This window comes from Zalophus californianus, chromosome 4, assembly GCF_009762305.2.
Source record: "Zalophus californianus isolate mZalCal1 chromosome 4, mZalCal1.pri.v2, whole genome shotgun sequence".
Lineage (NCBI taxonomy): Eukaryota > Metazoa > Chordata > Mammalia > Carnivora > Otariidae > Zalophus > Zalophus californianus.
Window position 1 is genome coordinate 70,589,926 of NC_045598.1, and position 27,437 is coordinate 70,617,362.

The 27,437-nt window shown below is 36.9% G+C and overlaps 2 protein-coding genes across 10 annotated transcripts in view; one reads left to right on the forward strand and one right to left on the reverse strand.

The window, feature by feature from the left end:
* Positions 1-650: 650 nt before the first annotated feature.
* Positions 651-8,240, reverse strand: GNG5 (G protein subunit gamma 5). The gene is made up of 3 exons (XM_027623952.1): positions 8,086-8,240; positions 3,970-4,114; positions 651-876 (listed from the first exon to the last, which is right to left on the reverse strand). The coding sequence occupies exons 1-2, from the start codon at positions 8,164-8,166 to the stop codon at positions 3,989-3,991; spliced, it is 207 nt and encodes a 68-aa protein (XP_027479753.1). The 5' UTR covers positions 8,167-8,240; the 3' UTR covers positions 651-876; positions 3,970-3,988.
* SPATA1 (spermatogenesis associated 1) overlaps positions 8,133-27,437 on the forward strand; it is a 48,117-nt gene continuing 28,812 nt past the window's right edge. For 6 of the 9 annotated variants that reach the window (XM_027623878.2, XM_027623871.2, XM_027623901.2 and 3 more), the window contains exons 1-3: positions 8,133-8,503; positions 25,092-25,198; positions 26,630-26,747. In XM_027623878.2, coding sequence (XP_027479679.1) covers positions 8,165-8,503; positions 25,092-25,198; positions 26,630-26,747 — 564 coding nt within the window. In that variant the 5' untranslated portion in view covers positions 8,133-8,164. Of the gene's footprint in view, positions 8,504-9,107; positions 9,353-15,159; positions 15,330-25,091; positions 25,199-26,629; positions 26,748-27,437 lie in introns of all 9 variants that reach the window. The other 3 variants (XM_027623918.1, XM_027623905.1, XM_027623910.1) reach the window with 2 other exon arrangements.

Consider the following 27,437-nt stretch of genomic DNA (forward strand, 5'->3'; position numbering starts at 1 on the left):
GGATCTGGCACATAACTTTAATTCTGTTTCCTGCATGTATATTGGGAGGCCAGGTTTCTGGGATGTTTTCATATTTCCTTAAGCCTTTCAGAATGGTAAAAATTTAAAGCAAAATGGTTTACCAAGGACTTAACAGTTGCAAATTACTGAAGCTAAACTTTGGTTCCTTTTTTCTTGGTACTTTGTACCTCATTACATCGTACTATAGTATTCCACCCAAGAAACGTTTAAAAGTCTGTTTTTCTTAACATCTTCTAATGGAATTCCTATGTCCAGTCTTTACTGTCCTTATTAGGAGAGTAATCTATTAAGAAGTAATTAACTCTTAGCTATAATGGTAATAACCCTACACAAGAGCTTATTAGAAATATTTATTATTAAAACAAAGTTAATCCTGCAAATAACTCATGAGTAGGACTAGTACTAGCAGCTTCTTCTTGACCTTGAAAGGATACAGAAGTCTGCAACTTACCTTTAATTCCCTATAGTCTTTCAAATAAATGTATGGCATAAAATTATATGTGAGATGAGTTGGTAGGAAAAAACACTATAACTTAACCCCTTCTTAATGACAATGGGAAACTGTCATGTATCTTAGGTATTCAAAATACATTAATAGTCTATTTAATACCAGTAATTAACCAAAAAACTTTTACACTAAGTATTTTATTGTATGCTGCTGCCAGTGTATATATAAAATAATTACCCTTGTGAAATAGAAATTTATGAAAATTCAGAGAGGTAGATGTTAAGGACTGACAAAAGTAGAAGTTTATATAGTATGGCACGTGTTACAGGGATAATAAGCTTTTGTACAGGCTTCAAATTTAATTCTCCTTTGATATTCACTGGTTCATGAAAAGTGGTTTAGAAAACCTGAAATGGAAAAGAAAGAGTGAATTAGGGTACAGTACCAAAGCACAATAGTTTTTTCTGGAAAGTAATACATCTATTACTTTAAGGGCATACATTTGCATATGAGCTTATAAAGTGCTTTCAATTAAACTAAGCCTGTTTTATTTTTTAAAAAGATTTATTTATTTCAGAGAGAGCCAGCACTGGTGTGTGCGCAACTGGGGGGGGGGGGGGGGAGCACGGGAGAAAATATCCAAGCAAACTCCTGACTTGGGGCTCGATCTCAGGACCAATGAGATCAAGATGACTGAGCCACCCAGGTGCCCCCAACTAAGCCAGTTTTGTTTTGTTTTCTGTTTTTTTAAAGCAGACATATCGCAGGGTTTCTAGGGGGAAAAAATGAGAAACAGATCTCTGATGTATAAAATGTAACTTCCTCTTAATTTTCACAACCACTCTGAAGAACAAATCACTTCTGGTTTATAAGCAACAGACTTAAAGATTAACTTGCCAAGATCACTCCCAAAGATACTCTATGTCCTAATAAAAAAAAGTTAATGTAAAACTCTCTTAAATTCTGAAAAATCTGAACATCCCTGGAAAATGAGCAGTTAGCATTGATGAGAGCAGTCTGGCTCCATCTACTAAGGTAAAAGATGCAATCCCACTTCTATTTACCTAGATAAACCTACGCTTAAAGAGAGACATGTACACGGATATTGACTATAGTGATGTTTTAACAGCAAAGAACTTGAAAGAGCCTAAATGTAATGCAATAGGGGAAAAGATAAACCAGGATTTATACATATTGTTAAATACTATACAGCAGTTAAAACAATTTACATGGATCAACACAAATCTCAAAAATAATACAGTAGTTGTTCCTAAAAAACAGTAAGTTATATGGAAAGGTAGAAAAAATATCTTTTAAAAAATTTTTTGATAAATGGTTCTCTACTTATTTGAAAATTTCTGATATTTTATAACAAAAATGTTCAAGAAGCTTAAACAGAATCAGTGATGAAAAAACAAAATGTCTAACCTCGATTAACATCTGAATTAATGCAAATTTAAAAAACTAAATAGGCAGAAAATGAGGGTTGTTTAGCAAGAGCTCAACAAAAAAAGCATTCTCAAGGTCCAGGTGGAAAGTTTGCTCCTAGTTATCAAGTGTCATTAAATTTTAAATGTCATTCCTTATTGAATAATTTTACTTTTATTTTTTAAAGATTTTATTTGAGAGAGAGTGAGGAAGAGAGAGCTTTAAGCCAGGGGGAGGAGAGCAGAGAGGAACAAGCAGACTCCACCCAACACGGGGCTCTTTCCCACAACCCTGAGCTCACGACCTGAGCTGAAATCGAGTCAGAAGCTTCCAACTGAGCCACCCAGGCACCCCTAAATAATTTTACTTTTAAGAAATCGATCTTAAGGAAACAGGTAAACTATACACAGGAGTACCAAGATGTTTGCCTCAGTGTAGCTTCAAACTTGGAAACCTCAATATTTAATGATGTTTAAGTCATAACCATTGAAAATCTCGTTTACAAAGAATTTTTAAAGAAAATTCAAGTGTTTTTTTTAAAAGCAGAATAAAAACTACATACTATGATCCTTATTGTCTGTAAACCTGCCCATAAATATTTCTTCCTCTTAAAAGGAAATCTAATCTATTAACAGTGATTGCTTCTAAGTGTGCTGATCATGGTAATTTCTATTTTCCTTGTACTCTATCTACTACTAAATTATGTTGTCTTAATTTAAATGATCAAAACTATATATTTTTAAAAGATGTGAAAGACTGACATGTAGATTCTTTGCATCCAGGCCATTTCACTGTGGGCCACCCAGGACCACCAGCATCAATATAACCTGGGAGTCTGTAAGAAGTGGTTCACCCCTAGAATTCAGACCTATTGAGAATCTGCTTCTGAACAAGGTGATTTGCAGATACATTCAAGTTTGAGAAGAAATGCTTTTACATCCAAATGTCCTTTTCCTGGACCAAGGTGTTTCAAATCATACCTACAAACTTGTTTTATTATACCGCCAGGATTAGTAGCAATTATTTTACTCTGAAATTTGGGTTCTTATCCTAGCTATATTTATAACTTTGAGCAAGTCATTTAAACACCTATCTGCAGACTCTTGTGAAATGAAACCGTTAACAGCCAGATAAGAAGCCAGGCTTCTTAACAGTATTTTATATCAAATGAAAATAAACCCCTTTGTAAAGTGAATACAACGGGAACAGAGGTTAAAAAAGAATCTTTAATAAGCCATAAAAAGAAATTTCTAAAAACTGCCATGAAGAATTAATATTACTAGAGTCAAAGAACTATTAACTATTCCAAAATGAACGTGTTAAGCTGTTAAAAAGAATGACTTCCTCATGGGAAACCTGTTACTCAAAGGTGGTTTCTGGTGTTTCAAAATCTTAACCAATTTAACCATTTTATTTACTGGAAAGGGCACAACTATGTCACACGGTATTTTAGGAAGCAGCTTCCTGAACTTTGAGGAGTTAGAATGTTTGTAAAGGGTGTGTGCCACACAGTTTTTTTTAAAGCACTATTATTTTACAGTTGCTTCTCAGAGGTCAGTACAGGTGAGTAAACCCTCTGACTAAAGTACCGCGTATTTATAAAAGCACCCTTGGATTACACTTTAAATTCTCCACAGCATGTTTTTTGGTCACAACTCTCTTGGATTAACATTCTATACTTTTGCACACACTGACATTTGATCTGGAAGGTACAGATTAATATATAGACACATGCCTTAAACCAGCAAATTCTTTAGTTTCTTAATCTTCTGAAGTCAAATCCGCTGCCTGCCACCATGAACTCATACACTTCATTTCTCTCGTTCTATCTTTACTTAACAAGAATAAAGAGTAAAACCTGTTATTCCCCACTACAAATGTCAGTTTATTCAATGATCTCTTGATTTTCTCTTACATTCCCAACTCCCAATTCTTTGCTATGCTGCGTTATAGCTGGGTTCTATTAGAGAAATGACATCAGGATTAATCCAAATCAGTTGGTAGTATTTAAAAATCATCCCCATAAACACTGCAGATTTTTTTAAAACTGTCTAAATATTAAGGCAACTTACCATCCAAAGATTCATTTTACTACAAAAAGGAACAGACTTTTTGGGGTCTGAAGGGATTCGTACTTGAAGATACACCAGTTAGCAGGGGGTCGTGTTGGGCATTCTGCAGACAGAATTGTTTCAAATCTGCAGCTGCCTGGGAAACCTGTATAAGACAAAGAGAGGGTAGTGGGAAGAGGCGAGAATGTTTTTTTAAATTTTATTTTATTATGTTAATCACCATACATCATTAGTTTTTGATGTTGTGTTCCATGATTCATTGCTTAGGCATAACACCCAGTGCTCCATTCAATACGTGCCCTCTTTAATACCCATCACCAGGTTAACCCATCCCCCCACCCCCCCCCAGAACCCTCAGTTTGTTTCTCAGAGTCCATAGTCTCTCATGGTCCGTCTCCCCCTCCAATTTACCCCCTTCATTTTTCCCTTCCTATGATCTTTTTTTTCTTTTTATGTGCTATGGTGAGCACTGTGAATTGTGTAAGACTGATGAATCACAGCGAGAATGTTTTAATGAAGGTTTTCGTCAAATCTTTGAAATACCTGCAATAAATACCTCTCTCTCTTTTTAAAGATTCTGAGCCACCCAGGCGCCCCTATAAACACTTAAGTCAAAAGATACATACTAATTGAAAGTCAACAATCATATATATACTGAGCTCATACTCAAAACACTACATGTACAGAGGACTAGTTTATGTTTTCTTTTGCTTGCTTATTAAAAGCATCAAATGATTCAGTACATCTGCAAAATAAAACCTATCTTGCTAGTTTATTAATAATCTTCAGAGGTATTCCACCTTCAGGGCCTCAATGATTTTTATTAAAAGCTGTACACTAGATACAAAAGGCGTTAAAATTCTAGCCAACTATTATTTTGTCTTGAAAGCAATATTATTGGAAAAATGCTACTGTGAATGAACATTATGTTCTAAATCTGAACCATTCAGTTCATTGTTTTGGTATTATGTACCATTGCTGTTTAAGGTTACGAAACTAAACAGTGACTGCTTTCTGCTTAATGTCATGTGACTGAAAGGCTGATAGCAGACTTCAAATTATTTTAATAACTTCACTGAGCAGCCTGCCTTTAAAAAGCAGTCTGTTTGCTTAAATGTGATTTTAACAATTTTCATATACATATACAATGCCACTCAAACAGGACTTAAGGAATTATCACTTAAATGTCTACTATTTGTATACTGATAAGGTGATGCAGAATACCAAAATAAAGAACCGAATGGTTCAAATGTAGAACATGAATAACTAAAAGATGTACCAAATGAATACAATATCCTCAGTCTTGAGGTTTAGGAAGATGGGAAAAATAATCATTTATTTTCAGTTTCAACTATCCCCAAGGAGGGTGAGAGCAGGTGTCCAGTCCGGCTGGGCATTTGCCTATGAAAGGGAGGTAAGAGCATCACAAATACCCTCTATAAGAAGAAATCCTGCAGATTACTGCTGTATCCCAGACATTTACCTGGTAAAAGGATACATGATCCTGAGATGAATCTCAAGTCTTGAAATCTATTTGTATGTTTGGGTTATACTACAGTCCAGAGTAACTGAGTTCCATAGGTTTATTTAGCAACTGTGTTAAAATATAATGTAAATACCTGATACCAAGTGCTACAAAAAATGGCCGCCCTGTTTACCCACCAAAAGAAGGTGTAAAGGAAGGTGTAGCTAAAGTGGGGAGTATGCATGGTATCATTTTGCACAATCTTAAAACTTGGTTTCATTCACATTAACTAGCAGTAAGGATAAAGTATTAATTTTCTGCCTAAAAGGGAGGCAGGCTCCAACTTAACTAATTCCCTTTTACAAACTTCTCAAGCACTAGTATGTGCCAAATATACTCTAGGCACCGAGAATACCTAAGAACAGCCAGGTCCTTGTTACGGAGGTGACAGTTCGGAGGAAAATACAGACAGTTCAGAGGAAAATACTCTTTTTTCTTTGGAAAAGATCGTGCCTTAAGGGAAGGTGTCTCTGGGGAGGTGGTATTTAAACTTGAGATCTCAAAGACAAGAGAACCAGCCAGGTAACTATCAGTGAGAAACCAATCAGAATTCTAAGCAGTGGGGAGAACTAAGACAAAGGCTCTAAAACTCAAAACAAACTGCTAGCCCCTAAAGCATTGTAATAATCACTATCCAGGAGGTTGAAACCCTATAATCCTGGCATAATTATTACTGCCCTCTTTCACTCAAAACTGTCCTGGGTTGGCGAAACAACGTATATCACCCTACATATGGTAGAGTTTGTCAAGCATTTGTGAAAATTTCTATCAACTGTACTCAAACAAAGGTTTAACAGTAAACTTGGCTAGTTTAAAAATAAAAGAACACCCAAAAAAGCATCTAGCAGAGTCATGGATAAAATAGGCACACAAAATAAAATCGAACTAACCACATTTTACAACAGATTTAAAGAAAAGTTCATTTAAAGTCTCAAGGTGGGATGCCCTCCCTTCCTTGCTACAGCCCCTAGCAGGAGATGAAATGAGAACTCTAAAACCGAATCACCTATGGTGGCTTTAAGGCTCCTGACCAGAAGCCTCCTGAAGAAATGAAGTATAGGGAACAGGCATCACTCTGGAGAGTTACTGGAGTAGCTGAGGTTTTCATGGTAAACCCTCAAGTACTTTAGTCTGAGGACTTCCATCTCATTTTCTTTTGAGACAAGGGCTAAGTACTCCTACTGAACACTTAACTGCTTTCAACCAAACTTTTTTTTTCCTTTTGCCTCCCATACCCCTCCCCATTTTTTTCTTTCCTGAGCCACTCCAACTATGGTAAAGGCACACCTGAATGATAATGTAATGGTTGGTTAAGAAACAAATTTCAGAGTTAAATCCAGCCAAGAGTGACCATAAACCACTGGGATGAAGTATCTGGATATGAGAGAAATGGACTCCAACAACAATGGAGTCTACAGCACTTAAGGCCAGGGGTTAAGGAGGGGAATCCCACACCAAAACTGATGGGAATTTCCCTCCCGTCCTGAGGTGACCACAACTGGTCCCTGACATTTCTATTTAAGGAAATAGGTAAATGGGAGGCTGTCTTACTCCACAGAACATTTCAGGGAGAAGTAAAGACTAGCCCGATAAGTACACAATCAAGTCATATTGGAAACTGGCTGTTTTTCAACGGAGTGCATGATTTATATTCTTCTGTTTCATTTTTTTTAATTACAAGAGTTTCACTTGTAAGCTGACCTGTGCCAGAAAGAAGCCAATCCATTTAGGATTTTAAAAATCAGGAGAAACTTGGAATAGCATGTCAATGTCAGGTTATCCTACCAACACACACAAAAGGTTTTTTTCCCCCAAAGTAAACGCCCAAGGTCAGCGTTAACCAGTCGGCAAAACAAATAAAACTTGTCCACCCTGTTCAGTAAGATAGAGCAGACCAGTAGATATTCCCAAGGTCGGATCCCAGCAAACTGTGCCAAATAGGTATGCAATGCACGCTTTGTACGAGGTTGTACAGGGCACCAGTGGGTACCTTAGACACTGGGAACGTTCTGAAAACAAACACGCTTCTTTAACCTAAAGTTTGCGTTTGCAAAAATTCGTTTTCAAGTATGTGTTCGGTGGATAAGAAGAGCTGGAGGTAAGAATCTAGTACTAAAAGGAGTGGGTTTGGGAACGTTCTTGACATGAAAAGAAAATTGGTTGTTCTGAATTAAAAGATAAAACTGTCCAGTGAAAAGAAAGGGTGGAGTCTGGTAAGCTGAGGACTGGAAGGGTGCAGACGGCGCGCGGAGGAGCAGCTGTTGCCCAAGCCAGCCACGGAGTCACTGCGGAGGGAGGGAGAGAGAAGGGCGAACGGAATGCGGAAAGCCGCAGTTCAGCCCCGGGACCAGCCGCCTTGGAAAGCCCTGGCCGCAGAAGGGCGCACTAACCGGTACCCCAAGCCACAGCGCCGACCCGCGCCCCTACTTTTTTAAAGTTGGCCGCTCCCGGAGCCTCGCCGCCGAGCGCGCGCCCTACCCAAGGGAAGCGGGAGCCGGACGCGAGTGCAGCCAGTCCCAGCCACCTCGGCCTCCCGATCCCACCCTCCGCCTCCGCCCTCCCCTCCCCCTCGGCCGCCCGCCCCCGCTCACCTTCACGCGGTTGAGCCCGGCTTCCAGCCGGAGCTGTTGAACCACTTTCTTCATAGCGGCGACGCTGGAGGAACCAGACATGGCGCTCTCAAGAGCGGGCAGATTCGTCCGTGCGTGGATCGGTCGGTTCGTGGGTCCGCTGGGCCAGACGGTGGGGCAGCGCGGCGGGGGGCGGGGCTCGGAACTTTGTCTCTTAAGTTTCCGGTTCTTTGCCCAGCGGCTCCACCCGCGGCGCGCATGCGCGCTCCTCCTCCGAGCTCAGTTCCAGCTCCTCACCCCGGCGGGGAGCGGAGCCGGAGGGAGGGGGAGAAGGGAGCGAGAAGGGGCGGAGCGGACTGTGGGCAGAGTAGCTGCTGGACGCGAGCGCGACCGGACGCCCATCTTCTCCTTCCTCTCCCGAGAGGCCGACTTTGGAAAGGTAAAAAAGAAAAAAAAAAAAAGTTTGTCATTAGCCGCCAAGACCCGAGGGGGACCCTGAAGAGGACTGGTGAGGGAAGTCAGGTGCTTGAGGGAGTTTATAAAAGGCGTGGTGGCAGGCTGACAAGGAGGTTCTAGCTTTCCTGACGGCGTTGGTGGCAGAGGTTGAGGGAAGACAAGGACCCAGCCGAGGTGTATAGGAGCCAGAAGTACCGGGCGCGAGTCACTGATACCCTACCCTGTCTCCTTAGAGACATGTCTCTTAAGTGACTCGAGTTTGTTGAACGGGCGGCCAGTCCTCAGCCAGCTTCGCGCCATCAGACCCCTGAGGCCGAAAAAGGGCACGTAGGTTGCTGTAACCGACCGGGGAGGAGCGGGGCGACGGCGGCGGAGCAGGGGTGCTGTTTTGCTAGGGAAAAGCGCTTCCCAGGATTTGGCTTCTTTCGCTTCTTACCTCTTGGTTTTCTCGAAGAGGTTGTGAACAAGCCAAGGTACTTGCTGAAGATTACACCCATCTCTTGTTACCCATTTCATTTGGGGGATTAACGCTTATACCTTAAAATACAACATGTGTGTGTTTCGGGAAAGTTTGTTCTGCATTTCAGTTGTAACTCGTTACCTGCTGCCTGAAATTGACCTTCAGAGGAGTTTCTGGAGAGAGAAACTGGGATCTAATCAAGCGAAATAGACTCAGGCAAAGTGTGTTTCACCCATGGAAACGTATTTATTGTGGCACAGCACGTAGAACAAGTGTTTCCTATGCAGCGATTCAAGTACATCAACAAATACACTGATGTTTTCAATAAACGGGAATAATTTAATCACTAAGACGTTACAGATTTTTTGTATGGTGAGAAAATCCACATATAATTTTCCCTAATTGACAAATAAAACCTAACTTATTTACTAAACGGTTTAAATCATTTTTTAAAAATGTACAATGTGCTTTAGTATATTAATTCATACGATAGATGTAATGACTAGGGTTATAAACCAAGGTATAAGTCCTGGCACTACGACTTACCTTGGTATTCCTAGGCAAGCCACTTTAACTTCCCCGAGCCTCTTGTTTCCTCATTTTTTTTCCTAAAGATTTTATTTGACGAAGAGAGAAAGAGCACAAGTAGGAGGAGCGGCAGACTGAGGTAGAGGGAGAATCAGGCTTCCTGATGAGCAAGGAGCCTGATGTGGGGCTCGATCCCAGTACTGTGGGATCATGACCTGAGCGGAAGGCAGACTCTTAACCCACTGAGCCATCCAGGTGCCCCTGTTTACTAATTTCATAATGAAATAATAAAGCTTCCCAGAATTTTTTTTTAATTGACAACTATTCATTATGCTGTGCTCACCACAAGTATAGCTACCGTCTGTCACCATACAATGCTATTACAGTACCATTGATTATATTCCATGCTGTACCTTTCATCTGGGAGACTTATTCCATAACTGGAAGCTTGTACCTCCCACTCCCCTTCACCCATTGTGCTTATCCTCTCAACCTCCCTCCCTCTGGCCACCATAAGTTTGTTCTCTAAAATTATGGGTCTATTTCTGGTTTTGTTTGTTCCTTTGTTTTTTAGATTCCACATATAAGTGAAATCATATTGTATTTGTCATTCTCTGATTTATTTCACCTAGCATAATATCCTCTAGGTCCATTCATGTTGTAAAGGGCAAGACCTCATTCTTTTTCATGGCTGAGTAATATTCCATTACTGAGTAATATTCTACATATTCTTTATACACTCATCTATTGGTGGACACTTGGGTTGCTTCCATACCTTGGCTATTGTAAATAATGTTGCAATAAACACAGTGGTTCGTAGGGGGCACCTGGGTGGCTCGGTCTGTTAAAAGTCTGCCTTTGGCTCAGGTCATGAGCTCAGGGTCCTGGGATGGAGCCCTGCATCAGGCTCCCTGCTCAGTGGGGAGTCTGCTTCTCCTCCTTCCTCTGCCCCTCCCCCTCCTCATGCTCGCGCTCTCGCGCTCTCTCTCTCTCTCTCTCTCTCTCTCTGTGTCTCTCAAATAAGTAAATAAAATCTTAAAAAAAAACAGGGGTGCATATATCTTTTCAAATTAGTGTTTTTGTTTTCTTTGGGTAATATCAAGTAGAATTATTGGATGGTAGGCATTTCTATTTTTTTATGGTATTTCTATTTTTAATTTTTGAAGAAACTGCATACTGTTTTCTATAGTGGCTGCATCAGTTTATATTCCCACCAACAGTGCATGAGAATTCCTTTTTCTCCACATCCTTGCCAACACTTGTTATTTCTTGTCTTTCTGAAACTAGCCATCGTGAGGGGTGTGAAGTGGTATCTCCTTGTTTTGATTTCTCTAATGATTAGTGATGTTGAGCATCTTTTCATATGTCTGTTGGCCATCTGTGCATTGTCTTTGGAAAAATTCCTGTTCAGGTGCTCTGCCCATTTTTTTTTAAAGATTTTATTTATTTTGAGAAAGAATGTGAGCAGAGGGAGGGGCAAAGGGAGAGAGAATCTTAAGCAGACTTCATGTCTAGTGGGGCTCAGTCTCAGGACCCTGAAATCATGACCTGAGCCAAAATCAAGAGTTGGATGCTTAACTGACTGAGCCACCCAGGCAACCCTCCTCTGCCCATTTTTTAATATCAGATTGTTTTTTGTTACTGAAGTATAATTAACATACAATATTATATTAGTTTCAGGTGTATAACATAATGATTCAGTAGTTTCATATATTATTCAGTGCTCACCACCATAAGTATACTCACCATCTATCACCAATGTTATCACAATATTATTGACTATATTTTTCATGCTGTACTTTTTATTTCCATGACTTATTTTATCACTGGAAGTTTGTACTTTTTAATCCCCTTTATTTCACTCATCTCTTTATGGTCCTCTGGCAACCATCAGTTTGTTCTTTGTATTTAAGCATCTAGTTTCTTGTTCATTTCTTTTTTAGATTCCACATATAAGTGAAATCATATGGTATTTGTCTTTCTGAGTCTGACTTATTTCACTTAGCATAATACCCTCTAGTTCCATCCATGTTGTTGCAAAGGGCAAGATCTCTTTTTTTTTTTTTAAGATTTTATTTATTTGACAGAGAGAGACAGAGAGGGAACACAAGCAGGGGGAGTGGGAGAGGGAGAAGCAGGTGCCCTGCTGAGCAGGGAGCCCGATGTGGGGCTTGATCCCAGGATGCTGGGATCACGACCTGAGCTGTAGGCAGATGCTTAACGACTGAGCCACCCAGGCGCCCCAAAGATCTTTCTTTATGGCTGAGTAATATTCCATTGTGTGTATGTAATGAGTAATATTCCATTGTGTGTATGTATACCACATCTTCATTCATCTATCAGTGGACTCTTGGGTTGCTTCCATATCTTGGTTATTATAAATAATGCTGCTATAAACATAGGAGTACATATATCTTTTTGAATCAGTTTTTGTTTCTTTGGTAAATACCTAGCAGTGAAATTACTGGATCGTATGGTGTTTCTATTTTTAATTTTTGAGGAACCTGCATAGTGTTTTCCACAGTGGCTGCACCAACTTGCATTACCACCAACAGTGCATGGGTGATTCTTTTTCTCCACATCCTCACCAACACTTGTTTCTTGTCTTTTTGATTCTAATCATTCTGACATGTGTAAAGTGGTATTTCATTGTGGTTTTGATTTGCATTTCCCTGATGATTAGTGATGTTGAGCATCTTTTCATGTGTCTACTGCCATTTATATACCTTCTTTGGAAAAGCATCTGTTCAGTTCCTCTGCCCATTTTTTAGTTGGATTATTTGTGGTTTTGGTGTAGATTGTGTAAGTTCTTCATGTATTTTGCATATTAACATCTTATCAGATATATCATATGCCAAAATCTTCTCCCATTCAGTAGGTTGCCTTTTCATTTTGTTATGGTTTCCTTCACTGTGCAAAAGCTTTTTTTGATGTAGGCCTAATAGTTTATTTTTTCTTTTATTTCCCTTCCTTGAGGAGGCATATCTAGGAAAATGTTGCTAAGGCTGATGTCAGAGAGATTGCTGCCTATGTTTTCTTCAGGTCTCATATTTAGGTCTTTAATCCATTTTGAGTTTATTTTTGTGTATGGGTGGAGACAGTCCAGTTTCTTTTCCCTTCTTTTTTTGTCACTGTCCCATTTTCCCAGCACCATTTGTTGAAGAGACTCTCTTTTCCCCCATTGTATATTCTTGCCTCCTTTGTTGTAGATTAAGTGACCATATAATCATTTTTTTATTTCTGGGCTCTCTGTTCTGTTTCAATGATCTATGTGTGTCTTTTTGTGCCAGTACCGTATTATTTTGACTACTACAGCTTTGCAGTATATCTGGAAATCTGGGGTTGTAATCCCTCCATCTTTATTCTTTTCTCTCAAGATTGCTTTGGCGATTTCAGATCTTTTGTGCTTCCGTACAAATTTTGTATTATTTCTTCTAGTTTTATAAAAAATGCTGTTGATGTTTTGATAGGGAATACATTGAATTTGTAGATTGCTTTGGGTGGGTAGTGTGGACATTTGAATAATATTAAATCTTCCATGAGCATGCAGTATCTTTCCCTTTGTGTTATCTTTAATGTCTTTCATCAGTGTTTTATGGTTTACAGAGTATGGGTTTTTTTACCCACTCATTAAGCTTATTTCTAGGTATTTTATTCTTTTGGTGCAATTGTGAATGGAACTGTTCTCTTAATTTCTCTTTCTGGTACTTCATTATTAGTGTATAGAAACACAACAGATTTCTGTTTATTAATTCTGTATCCTGCACTTTTACTGAATTCATTTATCAGTTCTAGCGGTTTTTTAGTGGAGTCTTTAAGGTTTTCTATATATAATATATATTATGTCATCTATACATAGGGACAGTTTAAGTTCTTCCTTACCAGTTTGGATGCATTTTATTTCTTTTTCTTGTCTGATTGCTGCAGCCTGGACTTCCAATGCTATGTTGAATAAAAGCAGTGAAAGTGGGCATCCTTGTCTTGTTATTGAGCTTAGAGGAAAAGCTCTGTTTTTCACCATTGAGTATGATGTTAGCTGTGACTTTTTCATGTGCGGCCTTATTATGTTGATGTTCTCTAAACCTATCATGTTGAGAGTTTTTATCATGAATGGATGTACTTTCTCAAATGCTTTTTCTGCATCTATCGAAATGATCATATGGTTTTTATACTTTCTCATTAGTGTGACTTACTATGTTGATTGATTTGTGAATATTGCACCCCCCCTTGTATCCCTAGAATAAATCCTACTTGATTGTGGTAAATGATTGTTTTAAATTTTGAAATTCATTTGTTAACATCTTGTAGAAGATGTGATTTTCTCCTTTTTTGTATTGTCTTTGTCTGGTTTTAGTATCAGGGTAATGCTGGCCTGGTAGAATGAATTTGGAAGTTTTCCTTCCTCTTCTGTTTTTTTGGAAAAGTTTGAGAAGAGTGGGTAGTAACTCTTCTTCAAATGTTTGGTAAATTCACCTGTGAATCTACCTGGTGCCCTGACTTTTGTTTGTTAGGACCTTTTTGATTACTGATTGAATTTTGTTACTAGTAATCAGTCTGTTCAGATTTTTTCTTTCTTTTTGATCCAGTCTTGGCGTATTGTATTGTTTCTATGAATTTCTTTCTTTTAGGTTGTCCAATTTGTTGGCATATAATTTCTCATAGTAGTCTTTTATAATCCTTTGTATTTCTGTGATGAAGTTTATTCTCTTTCATTTCTGATATAATTAAATCCTCTCCCTTTTTTCTTGATGAATCTGGCTAACAGTTTATTAATTTTGTTTATCTTTTCAAAGACCCACTCTTTGTTTCATTGATTTTTTTTTATAAAAAATAAAAGATGTTTTGTCCCAGGATATAATTTTTAAATTTTGATACCATTAGAACAATTAGTGATCTCTGGTATGATTTCATAAAGCCGTAATCAGTACCAAATTACAGAAATTATACACTTTTTTTTTTTACTCACTAATTTAATATAAATCAAGATGGAGCAATGCTTTGGAATCTTGGAGAGGCTTCTGTTCTGGTATCGCTATCTTTTTGTATCCTTAAGGATTGTCCAACTTTGATAATTCTTTTTTACAGTAATTCAGCTCCCTTATTTTTTAATTTTTATTATATATTTATATAATTTAAATTTTACTGTGTTTTCTTGTAAACTGTTATAAATCCTCAGAGGAAAAATACAGGAAACAATACACAAACATAGCTTAAAATACTTAAAAACTGGCATTTTCATCTGGAATAATTGTTCACATTTATTATTGAGGTATCCAAGCCTAGGAAGAAATACATGTGGTAAAATGGTTTTCATCATTCTATAGCCATTTGTACAAATTTAGTCTTTCCATTTCCAGAAGCATAGTTCTACTTTATGTAAAATACCATATATATTTAACTTTAATTTTCAAACTTGAGAAAATGAATTGTTTAGAATAGTAAAATATGCCCTGATCACAATTCTATCATAATATAACTTAGCACTCTATTTAGTTGTATGGGATATATGTTCATTTTATTGCATTCCCAGTCCTACTTACTAGTAATATGTCTTTTCAAATTACTATAATGAGTGTATACGTTCCTAAGTTTTCATTTTTGGTCTATTTTAAAGCCTTCTGTGTTTTTCTTTTCACTTTCAAATGAATCAGAAACCAGAAATGAGTGGAATGCTATCTTAAGTCAAAAATCTGTTACAACCTTTATAAATACTACTTAAATGAAGAAAGATAAAAAAAACCACAGAATTCCAACTGATAATTACCCCATTCAGACACTGGTGAATATGTCCCTCAGTCCAAGCCGACCTTCCTCCTCAGAGGTAAGAAAATCTTTTAAACTAAAATATAAGAAAGACTTGCTTAACATTGCTTTTGAAGAGTTCTGAGGAAGAAAAAATATGGATTGTATAAAGTTTTAGATATTAACTCCACTGTGTATCTCATTGTCTGATTATAGTTATTTTATTACAGTTCTTTTATCTCTAGCTGATTGTACTGGAACCCCCAGTGCATTGATGCTATCACTTTTTTTTTTTTAATTCTTCACCTTGTGATGCCCTCCATAGCTTAAATACCACAGAGCAGTCTTGATTACTCTCTTGCTTATACTTTTGACTCTTTGCCTCTCTCTCATTTCATCATACTGCTTGGCAAAACAAAAACCCTGGTTTATTGAATTCTTCACCTATGCTATACCCATGCCAGCAATGGAACGTGACTGGAAAAAAAGTATACCAACATGAAGACTGTTCTCACTTTAAAGTCATGACCATGAATCTAAACTAGAACCTTTTGCTGGTAGGCAAACAGACTATCTTCTGCTCACTCACTTTTCTGTTCTAGACAACTATTTCATACCTTTCCATACCCTCAGTACCTTCTCCATTTTCTCTTTAAACCAACTGTGATCACTTTCATTCTACTGCACCAAAATTGCTCTTGTTAAATTTACTTCTACATCACTAAATATGTTGTTTAATTCTTACCCCACATATTCTGATCTATCTGTGCAAAACAGTTGACACTATTGATCACTCTTCTTTGACATAATTCCTTCACTTTTAGCATACACATATCTTGGTTTTCCTTCTACTTGTTCATTTTCAGTCTTCTTTGCTGGTTTTTCTTCTTTTTGACCTCTTAATATTGGAGAATTTCAGGAACCAGCTCTTTGTTCTCTTCTGTAAATGCACTTACTCTTTGATGATCTCCTTCAGTATAATAGCTTTAAATACCAACTTTATGCTAAGGATCCCAAATTTATATCCCCAATCTAGTCCTCTTTCCCAAACTACAGATGTGTATTTTCAACTGCCTACTTGACATCTCCACCTGGATGGCCAGTAAACATCTTAAAATTAGCATGTCTCAAACTGAATTATGAATCTTTTCCCCCCTCCCCTAAACATGTTCTATTTGACTTTCTCTATCTCAGGTAATGGCAAATCCATCCTTTGACTATCTAAGGCCAAATACCCTGGAGTTGTACTTCTTTCTTAAACTTCACTTCCAATGTACTGACTTTAGCTTCAAATTATATAAAAAATCTGACCACTTCCCATCATCTCTACTGCTCGTACCTTGGAGTGAGCCACCATCATCTCATATTTTAATTATTCTGATAGCTTCTTAACAGTTTCCATTTTCTTATCCCTTACAACCTAATCTATTATCCCTTTAATAGTTACTAAACATAGCAAAATTTGCAAGTATAACATTATATGTGTCCTAATGTGAAGCAATATGAAATACAGGCACCATTTATAAAGTTTTATGCCCCTAGGTGACTAATTTGCATCAGTTGAAGGCTGTACAGAGAGATAGAGGACTTCATTTCAAAAATGCTTATGAAATGAGGTTGGCTGGGAAGATGGCAGAATAGGAGGACCCTAAGCTCACCTCATTCCATGGATACAACTAGATAACATTCTTATCAGTGTAAGTAACCCAGAAAATGACATGAAAAAGACTGGCAGAACAGACTCTTCAACTAAAGGCAGGGAAAAAGCCACACCAAAGGAGTTAGGAAGGGCAAAGACATGGTCTGAGAGCAAAATGGACCATGGCCATCTTCACTGGGCAGAGAACCAGTGGTAGGGAGGGGGCGGAAAATAGATTTTCACACCAGGGAGCCCATGAACAGGGAGGACGAATCCCTGTAATATTTGCCTTTGTAAATGAGAGGGGCTGAATTTCTTGAGTTCTAACAACCGGTGCAACTTAAAGCCTGGAATTTTAAAAATCAGCAGGCTCTGCTCTGGGAGAGGACAGAGGGCAGTAGGAAGTGGAGGCCCTGCCCATACAGAGCTCACAAAACAGCCCATGCAGATACAAGGTAGAACCAGCAGTTAGAAAACCGGTGGGGGAAGGAAAGTGATTTGCTCATCTCAGAGCATACCTCAGAGACACAGGGATCACCAGGAGACCCCTCCAGGAACAAAGGAACTGGCACCTACTGGTAGGTGCCATTTCCCTCCCCCACCCCCAGAATAAACAGTGGCCACTTGTAGGAACCAGTTGTTACCTAACTTGCTTACACCAAGCCCTGCGCCCTCATGCTTTGGCAGATTAGCCCTTCCCAGTCCCGCTTGTCTCAGACCTGGTGCTGCAGGTTCTTCCCCCAGAAGACTGGTGCAAACCCTGCCAGCACCAAATCTGCTCACTCATGCATTTCTGATAGTAGCAGGAACAGGTCTTATTTCATAAGCAGATAACCACACACCTTGTTAAAATGCACCCCATTCCTGCTGGGGACAAAATGATACTAATAGGCAAAGAGAGCCTCTGCAGACGACTAAAGGAAAAAGAGGCCAAGACTCAACAGCAGAGCACATGCAACACACATAGGAGACACTCCCTGAAGCTCCAGGCCCTGGGGAATGGGACACTGCACTGCAGGGCACTATAGGACCTCTTCTTCATAAGACTATTATTGTTAAGAGCAAGAGAAATAGCTGACTTTCCTAACACAGAGAAACAGACATAGAAAGTCAAACAAAATGAGGAGACAGAAATCTCTCCCAAATGAAAGAACAGGACCAAACCACTGCAAAATACCACAGTAAAACATATAAGTAATATGCCTGATAGAGAATTTAAAGTAATGATCATAAACATACTCCTGGACTTGAGAAAAGAGTGGAGGACATCAGTGAGACCCTTAAGAAAGAGATTAAAAGATCAGAGATGAAGAACACAGTAAGTGAAATTAAAAATACATTTAATGGAATAAATGCCAGGCTAGATAAAGCAGAGGAACAAATTAATGACCTGGAAGACAAGTAATGGAAAATAACCAAGCTGAGCAAAGGAGAGGAAGGAAAATTATGCATATTGAGAACAGTCTTCGGGAACTCAGTGACTCCATCAAGCATAATAACATTTGCATTATAGGGATCTCAGAAGAAAACAAAAATTACATGGAAACAAAATGAAAACACAATGGCCCAAAATCTTTGGGTTGCAGCAGAAGTGGTCCCTAAGAGGGAAATTTATAGCTTATAGCAATACAGGCCTACTTCAAGAAGCAAGAAAAGTCTCAGAGAACCTAACTTTACACCTAAAGAGCTAGAAAAAGAGAAACAAAACCCAAACCCAGCAAAAGGAAGGAAATAATAAAGATTAGAATAGATATAAATGATAACTTAAAAAAAACCCAATAGAACAGATCAGTGAAACCAGGAGCTGTTTCTTTGAAAAGATCAACAAAATTGATAAACCTCTAGCAAGATTCATTAAAAAAAAAAAAAAAAGGACCCAAATAAAATCACTAATGCAAAAGGAGAAATAACACCAGAGAAATACAAACAATTGTAACAGAATATTTTGAAAACCTATATGCCAACGAATTGGACAACTTATATGAGTAAATTCCTAGAAACATATAACCTACCAAAACTAAAGCAGAAAGAAATAGAAAATATGACTAGACCAATTACCAGCAATGAAATTGAATCAGTAATCAAAAACTTCCCAAAAAACAAAAGTCCAGGGCTAGATGGCTTCACAAGGAAATTCTACCAAACATTTAAAGAGTTAATACCTATTCTTTTTAAACTACTCCAGAAAATACAAGAGGAAAGAAGACTTCTAAATCCAATTTATGAAGCCAGTATCAACCTGATACCAAAACTAGATAAAGACACCGTAAAAAGAACTACAGGCCAGTATCTCTCATGAATATAGATAAAAAAATCCTCAACAAAATATTAGCAAACCAAATCCAACAATACGTTTAAAAAAATCATACACCACAATCAAGTGGGATTTATTCCTGGTATGCACGGGTAATTCAATATTCATAAAACCATAAACATATGTAATATCAATAAGAGAAAGGATAAAAACCGTATCATTTCAATAGACGCAGAAAAAGCATTTGACAAAGTACAACATCCATTCATGATTAAAAACTCTGCAAGGTAAATCTAGAGGTAACGTACCTCAACATAATAAAGGCCTTATATGAATAACTCACAACCAACATCATACTCAGTGGTGAAAACCTGACAGCTTTTCTCCCAGGGTCAGGAATAAGATAAGGATGTCCACTCTTACCACTTTTATTCATCATAGTACCAGAAGTCCTAGCCATAGCAATTAGACAATGTAAATTAAAGGCATCCAAATTGGTAGAAGGAAGGAAGAAGTAAAATTTTCACAATTTGTGGATGACATACTATATATAGAAAACCCTAAAGACTCCACCAAAAAACTAAAACTCATAAATGAATTCAGTAAAGTCACAGGATACAAAATCAATGTATAGAAATCTGTTGCATTCCTATACACTAATAATAAAGCAGCAGAAAGTGCAGTTAAGAAAATAATCCCATCTACAATTGCACCAAAAACAATAAAATATCTAGAAATAAACTTAACCAAGAGGTGAAAGACCTGTACTCTGAAAACCATAAAACACTGATGAAAGAAATTCAAGACCGTGCAAAGCCATTCCATACTCATGGGTTAGAAGAGCAAATATTGTTAAAATGTTTATAATACCCAAAGCAATCTACAGATTTAATGCAATCCCCATCAAAATACCAATAGCATTTTTCACAGAACTAGAACAAACAATCCTAAAATTTGTATGGAACCACAAAAGACCTCGAATAGCCAAAGCAATCTTGAAAAACGAAACTAGAGGAATCACAATTCCAGATTTCAAGTCATATTACAAAGCAGTAGCAATTAAAACAGTATGGCACTGACATAAAAATACACACATAGATCAATGGAATAGTACAGAAAACCCAGAAATAAACCCATAATTATATGGTCAATTAATCTTCGACAAGGAATGAATATACAGTGGGGAAAAAGACAGTTTCTTCAACAAATGGTGTTGGGAATACTGGACAGCCACATGCAAAGAATGAAACTAGACCACTTTCTTTCACCATACACAGAAATAAACTCAAAATGGATTAAAGACCTAAATGCAAAACCTGAAACCATAAAAATCCTGGAAGAGAGTAATTTCTCTGACATCGGTCAGAGCAACAGTTTTCTAGATATGTCTCCTGAGGCAAGGGAAATAAAAGCAAAAATTAACTATTGGGACTACATCAAAATAAAAGGCTTCTGCACTGTGAAGGAAACAATCAACAAAACTAAAAGGCAACCTATGGAATGGGAGAAGATATTGCAGATAACATCCAGTAAAGGGTTAGTGTTCCAAAGTATGTAACAAACTGATACAACTCAATACCCAAAAAAATAATAAAAAATGGGCAGAAGACATGAACAGACATTTCTCCAAAGACATCCAGATGGCCAACAGACACATGAAAAGATGCTCAACATCACTCATCATCAAGAAAATGCAAATCAAAACTACAATGAGATATCACCCCATAATACAAGAAACCAGTGTTGGAAAGGATATGGAGAAAAAGGAATCTTCTTGCACTGTTGGTGGGACTGCAAACTGGTGCAGCCACCATGGAAACAGTATGAAGATTCCTCAAAAAATTAAAAATAGAATTAACCTTCAATCCAGTAATCACACTACTCTTTACCCAAAGAATATAAAAACATTAATTCAAAAGAGTACATGCACCCCTATGCTTATTACAGCATTACTTATAGTAGCCAAACTATGTAAGCAGATGAAGTGTCCATTTGTAGGTGACCAGATAAAGAAGAAGTCTTTATATACAATGGAGTATTATTCAACCATAAAGAATGAAATCTTGCCATTTGCAACAACATGGGTAGAGATAGAGAGTATAGTGCTTAGCGAAATAAGTCAGAGAAAGACAAATACTATGTGATCCTACTCATACGCGGAATTTCAGAAACAAATGAGCAAAGAAAAGGGGAGAGAGACGAACCAAGAAACAGACTCTTAACTGTAGAAAACAAACTGATGGTTATCAGAGGTGAGGGGGGTTGGGGGAATGAGGAAATAGGGGATGGGGATTGAAGAATACACTTTTCATGATTAAAAAAATCTTTATACTATGTTTTTAAAAAAAGGGATTGGAGAATTAAGTTAAATGACATCTTGAGATAATAAGGTAAATTCAGAATGCAAAACATTCTTTGAAACAACTGGCCCAGTCTCTTCAAAAAGTTAATGCCATGAAGAAGGGGAAAAAGAAAACAGGTATGGAAGAATTTGCGGATTAAGATATTTAAGGATGTGACAAACCAGTTGTAAAGTGCTATCCTTGATTGGATTGTAGATTGAAAAAACATTGAGGAAATTTGAATATGGAATGGATATTATTTTACATTAAGGGATTATTAATTTTCTTAAATGTGAAAATGGTACTGTGATCATGTTGGAGAAATCCTTATTTTTAGAAGATGGCTGCCAAGGTATTTAGAAGTATATTTTCACAATGTCTAATTTACTTTGAATGGTTTATCAAGAAAGGGATAGAGGATGTGAGGACACTCTGCAACATTTGTCAGCCCATTGATCGCCAAGGTTGATTTGGCTGATCTGGCTGGCTAGGTGGGTGTCCCCTTCCTCCCTCACCGCTCCATGTGCATCCCTCCCAAAGCTGCATGCTGGGTTGAAGAGGAGGACTTTCCCCAATAAAGGAGCACCATTCTTCAGTCAAGGGTATATGAGCAGCTGTGCTCCCCTGCTAGAACCTCCAAACAAGCTCTCAAGGTCCATTTCTAAGACTTAAGACACATCCAAATAAAGCGCTGCAATGTGGCAGTCTGCCTTTAAAAAAGAGAGAGAGAGGGTGAGAGAAAGTAAATGTGGCCTGATGTTAACTTTTGAATCTACATAGTAGGTATTTGGGTATTCATAGTATTATTCCTTTTATTTGTATGTATGTTTAGAATTTTTCTTGTTAAAATAAAACTAAAATGAATGTCAGATGTCCTATTAAAACTCTGTATTGGCTTCCCATTTTCTGAAATGGAAGATCTTAAAATGGCCTGGAAAACCCAATTTATTTTGTTCCTTGTCTTCCTCATTTTTCTTACTTTATGTCTTACTGTTCCCTGCTTCAGTCATACTAGCACACTCTCACCTTAAGACCTTTATTTTAGGGGTGCCTCGGTGGCTCAGTTGGTTAAGCGGTTAAGTGTCTGCCTTCAGTCCAGGACCCTGGGATCTAGCTCCCTGCTCAGCAGGGAGTGTGCTTCTCCCTCTGCCCCTGACTCCACTCTCTCTCTAGCAAATAAATAAAATCTTAAAAAAAAACAAAAAAAAAACAAAAAAAAACTTTGCTTTAGCTCTTCTTGGAACTCTTTCCCTCTGCATCATCACTTGGCTAATTGTTTCTTCCCCTGCAATCTTTACTTCAATCTCACCTTTTCTATAAGACCTGCCCAGACTATTTAAAACTGAAACCTATTTCCCCTTTTATCTTTCCAGTTTGCCTTACCCTGCTCTTCTTATCCTTTTCCCCAGTACTTAGCCCTTTCTCATGTGCTGTATAATGTAGAAGTGTTTTATATTTAGTAGTTATTGTCTGTGTCCCTCACAGGCCTGGGACTAGTCTGAGGCAAATGAGTCACTTGCCTTGGGTGCAATATTTAGGGGGCACACACACAAAAAACCTCCATAATTACGATAAATAATCAATACAAGATTTTTTTTAATGAAAAACTGATGCAAAAGATCCATAAAAGCAACATTTTAAATAGAAATAGAATCTGATAGTGCTATGCCTAGCCATTTTGGAGCCTGAGGCAAAAGGCAAGATATGTGCCCCTAAATATACCTTTTAGTATATTTTTAAATGTTTAATAGTTTTGATGAAAATATTACTGATGAGCTTGCTTCCATGAGAGCCAGGAAGGTAAAATTATAATAAATTCATGTTTTGATATAAATAGAATATTTGACCTTAAAATAATGTTGTGAATTTTAATACACACTTTTGAAATTTTCAGTATTTTTTTCAACTACTTGGTTATTCTGGAAAAAGTTGACCATTAAGAAATGTGTTTTTTTTTTTAAGAAACATGTATTGAAGTTCATATTTTTCCTTTTTCCTCAGGCTCTAATAGTAGTATTAAATTCTGTATTTAAATTTTTGATATTTTATCATGAAATTTTTTGCGTTGAGTTACGTTTTTTTTTAATGTTATTTATCTTGATTACTGAGGTTTTGGTACAGCCTTAAATTTTGTATCTGAGGTGCCTCACTTGCCTCACCCTTCTTATCCTGATACCTCATTAGAATGTAAAACTATACGCAGGCAAGGATCTTTGTCTTATTGACTGCATATTCCTGTTGCCTAGACCAGTGCTGGCACATGGTAGACATTCAGTAAATATTTGCTGAGGGAATGAATAAATACAAATTCACTATAAATTATTTTACAGAAATGTTTTATTAACTATATTTTCTCTGTATTGCCTACTCATTTAATTAAGGAATTAAATCTGTACAAACACTTTTATAGTTCATGAATTATAAAAAATATTGACAGAATTTACTTGGTTTATAAGAACAGAGTAAAGTGTTTAGTTCAATAAATATTTTTATCCTGTAAATTATTAATGCATCTATATAAAGGATAAGGTCATATTAAGTCTTCTGAAGGTTTTGCAAATATATAATTGTGTAACTATTAAATATTGTAGTATTAATAGTATAGTGTAGTGTTAGCTAAGAATAGTATAATATAGCTAGGGAATTTTAAATGCTCTGGTGTTCAAAATATAGAATATGGCAAACTTCACATCAGATCTATACATGTATCAAATGCATAGAAATAATTTACTTGGTCTATAAAAACAACTTGAGCAAAACATTCATTTCAAAAATGAATTTTATCTCCTGTAAAAATTTCTATTTTTAATGATAGGTCATATTCAACTTTTTAAAGTTTTTCTCAGGTATTTAATATTGTAGAGCATAATCATTTAAATTTTAATATGCAATGAATAACATCATTAGACTAAAGGATAGGAATATTTGCTATAATTGTTCTGTTTCTGTTGTAATAATCTAAATATTCTTCTAAGTAGAAGGATTCTAATTGAGGTTTAACAAAACACTAATAGAAAAGAAAGTGGCATTTATAAGGACAGTCAAGCTAAGCTGACAGACATGACCTATGTAAGAACAACCATTTCCTTCCCTATAACCATCAGGAATAGGTTCTTCCTAGAATTCAGGGAAACAAAAATATTTCCCAAACCACGGTATTCACACTTTTGCAGTTGCTAGGAACTAGCACTTATCACAACTATGTTAGGGAGACAATATGTAAAGTATAAGGATTCCACAAGATCACCCCAACAGAACTGAGTAGGTAGGGATCAGGGGAAAGGAAAAGGTTGGTAAGCAGAAACTGATCTTGGTGGTCTCGTACTCTTACTTCAAGCCACAGAAAGAACACTGTATTCAGAGATGTTAGGGTACCCTAGGACCACGTCTATGACATTGTTTTTAAGGAAAAGATGTGCTCCAAGTGCCAAGTAGCCAACTAACCAAAATTTTGGCTCTTCATTTTGTTTTCTGTGTTTGTTCAGAAGGATACATGTATTCCATGTTTATTTTAATTATGTTTATTAAGCTTAAAATTCTAGAGGACATCAGTTATTTTTTTCACTTTAAAAATATTTTAACTGACATTCTTCTCAATTTATTCAGTTGGTGGAACTTCATGTTTTCTATGTCCCTGAAGGATCATGGAACTATAAGCTAAATACCATTTCAATAGAAGTTGTTAACAAATTCATTTCAGCTGGATTTATAAGGCAAGTATTTTGTGGTCATGTTATAATGTGCCTGAAAAGCAGTCTTTTTTTTCTGCAGAGAAAAATGTTTTTTGGAAATTTAAGTTGTAAGTGAAAAACTCTGGTCCATGTTATGGATCCAGTTTCTAACTTAATACTATCAATAAATAATGCTATGTAACAGTTAATAAGTACTGTAGAAACAGATGTCACTTAGCCAGGTGTCACTGACACCCAGAGAAAAGGGTATAACTGGGGTATTACTATCATTACACACAAAGAGAATTAATAGAGAAATTATCTGTATTTAGAAACCTGTTGAAGAGCTGTGAATAGTGGTTAAATCAGTGTATCCACAATGACTTTTTTCACTGAACTGTTTCAAAATCGAAACAGACTATATGTGTACATACACTTACATGTATGTATATGTAAATGTATATACATGTATGAAGCGCACATGACATTATTCCTTATCTTCCCCATCACTTCAAGCATATTGGCCTTGTTTTTGTTCTGGAACACATCAGACATGGACCTACCTCAGGACCCTTGTACTTGCTCTTCTCTTAGTCTAGAATGCTCTTTCTGCCATTAGATATCCTATTTCTTCTTTAGCTCTTTACTTCAATATTACTTTTTTGTTTAGATCTTCTCTGATCACTATATTTAAAATTGTAGCTACCCTTCCTTCCCTGCTTTATTTTTCTTTATAATACTTAGCAGTGTCTTAGGAATTATATGTTTTCATAGTTTGTCTATTTTTCTTTCCCACCATTAGATTTATAAAGTCTATAAGAGCAGAGATTTTTGTCTCTTTTGTTGATTGCCATTTTCCCACCCTTAGAACAATGCCTGACATATAGTGGGGGCTCAATAAATATTTTTTGGTTGAATGAATTAATTACATAATGTTTCCCATAAGATTCTAAAAAACAAAACCTCAAAACAGTACCATAAATGATGGCTTTAAATTTTAGATGTTGAGGAGTGAAGTATTCCTAATGAGCAAAGATGTGGAGTCTGACAATACTTGATTATCAAAGAAATTTTAAGCACTAGCTAATCCTGTCAAACTTCCAAAATAAATATCTGTGGCTAAATCATTCTTTATGTATAAAAGTATATAAATTCCATAGCAAAGTTTTTTTTTTAATAATACAGTTCGGAGTATCCTTCTGTGTTGATGATGAGAAAAGTAGACAAGCATTTTCCTTTTCAGTACAGAAAGGACTTTTATAAACAGTATTTATTTGCATAATCATTTTATTTTTTAAAAATTTCCTGAAGTTTTACAAAGTGCCACACAATGTAAAAACACAATATATTGATCTATATGTGATACATTAAATTAGTATTTATGTTTGAGATAGCTGACTAATGTTATAGAATTTGTAGTATAGCTGAAACCTATTTCATTTTACATTATAAGGCAATGTCATGATATTTCAGAGTATCTCCTCACCTTACTTTACAAGCGCTGAGAGAGCGACTTGGTGAGTTCCTTGGTGAAGATGCTGTTGCAGAAAAATTTTTATTTCTGAAATGCATTGGAAATAATCTAGCTGTGGTAAGTTTTCTTATTTTTTTCCTTTTGATTAAAAAAAACATAACAAATTATGTTTTTTAAATGCTTATCAACTCAGCTTCTTGTCAATTCAGCTTCTATAAATGGGATAAGTATTATCAATCATGACAAAATGGAAATATCACTAAATACATAGATCATCAAGAAAGAAATGGGTCTTTTGGGCATATTATTGAGCACTAAAAGGATGGGGATATTTTGGAGTGTGCATTTCCTTGGGAAGAAAAGGAAGACAAAGTTAAAATGTGATTATGTACATAATATGTATTTTTAAATTTAAATGAGTGTTTAAAAACTTTTGAGAGCGAGAGAGAAAGCACGCGCATGTGTGTGCATGAGCTGGGGGGGTGGGTGCGGGGCGTGGGGCAAAGGGAAAGAGAGAATCTTAAGCAGTCTTCACATTCAATGTGAGCCTGACATAGGGCTCAATCTCACAACCCTGAATCCAAATCATGAGTCGGCCGCTCAACTGACTGAGCCACCCAGGCACCCCCTAAAACGTTTAAATAAGTACTTGTGTTCTAGACAAAAATGGGTTCTCATTGTTCGGGCCACAGCTAGCCTCATTTGATGTGAAATGATAGGACTCCAACAAGTTTTTGTTTGTTTGTTTCAACTATTATCTCTTGAACACTCCTGTTTATAGTTTCTGTGATTTAATGACAGGATTTT

Coding starts and splice junctions, on each gene's coding strand:
- GNG5 (XM_027623952.1), bottom strand. CDS start 8,166: ATGTCTGGTTCCTCCAGCGTCGCCGCTATGAAGAAAGTGGTTCAACAG. Junction 4,115..8,085: donor CCGGGCTCAACCGCGTGAAG/GTGAGCGGGGGC, acceptor TGTCTTATACAG/GTTTCCCAGGCAGCTGCAGA.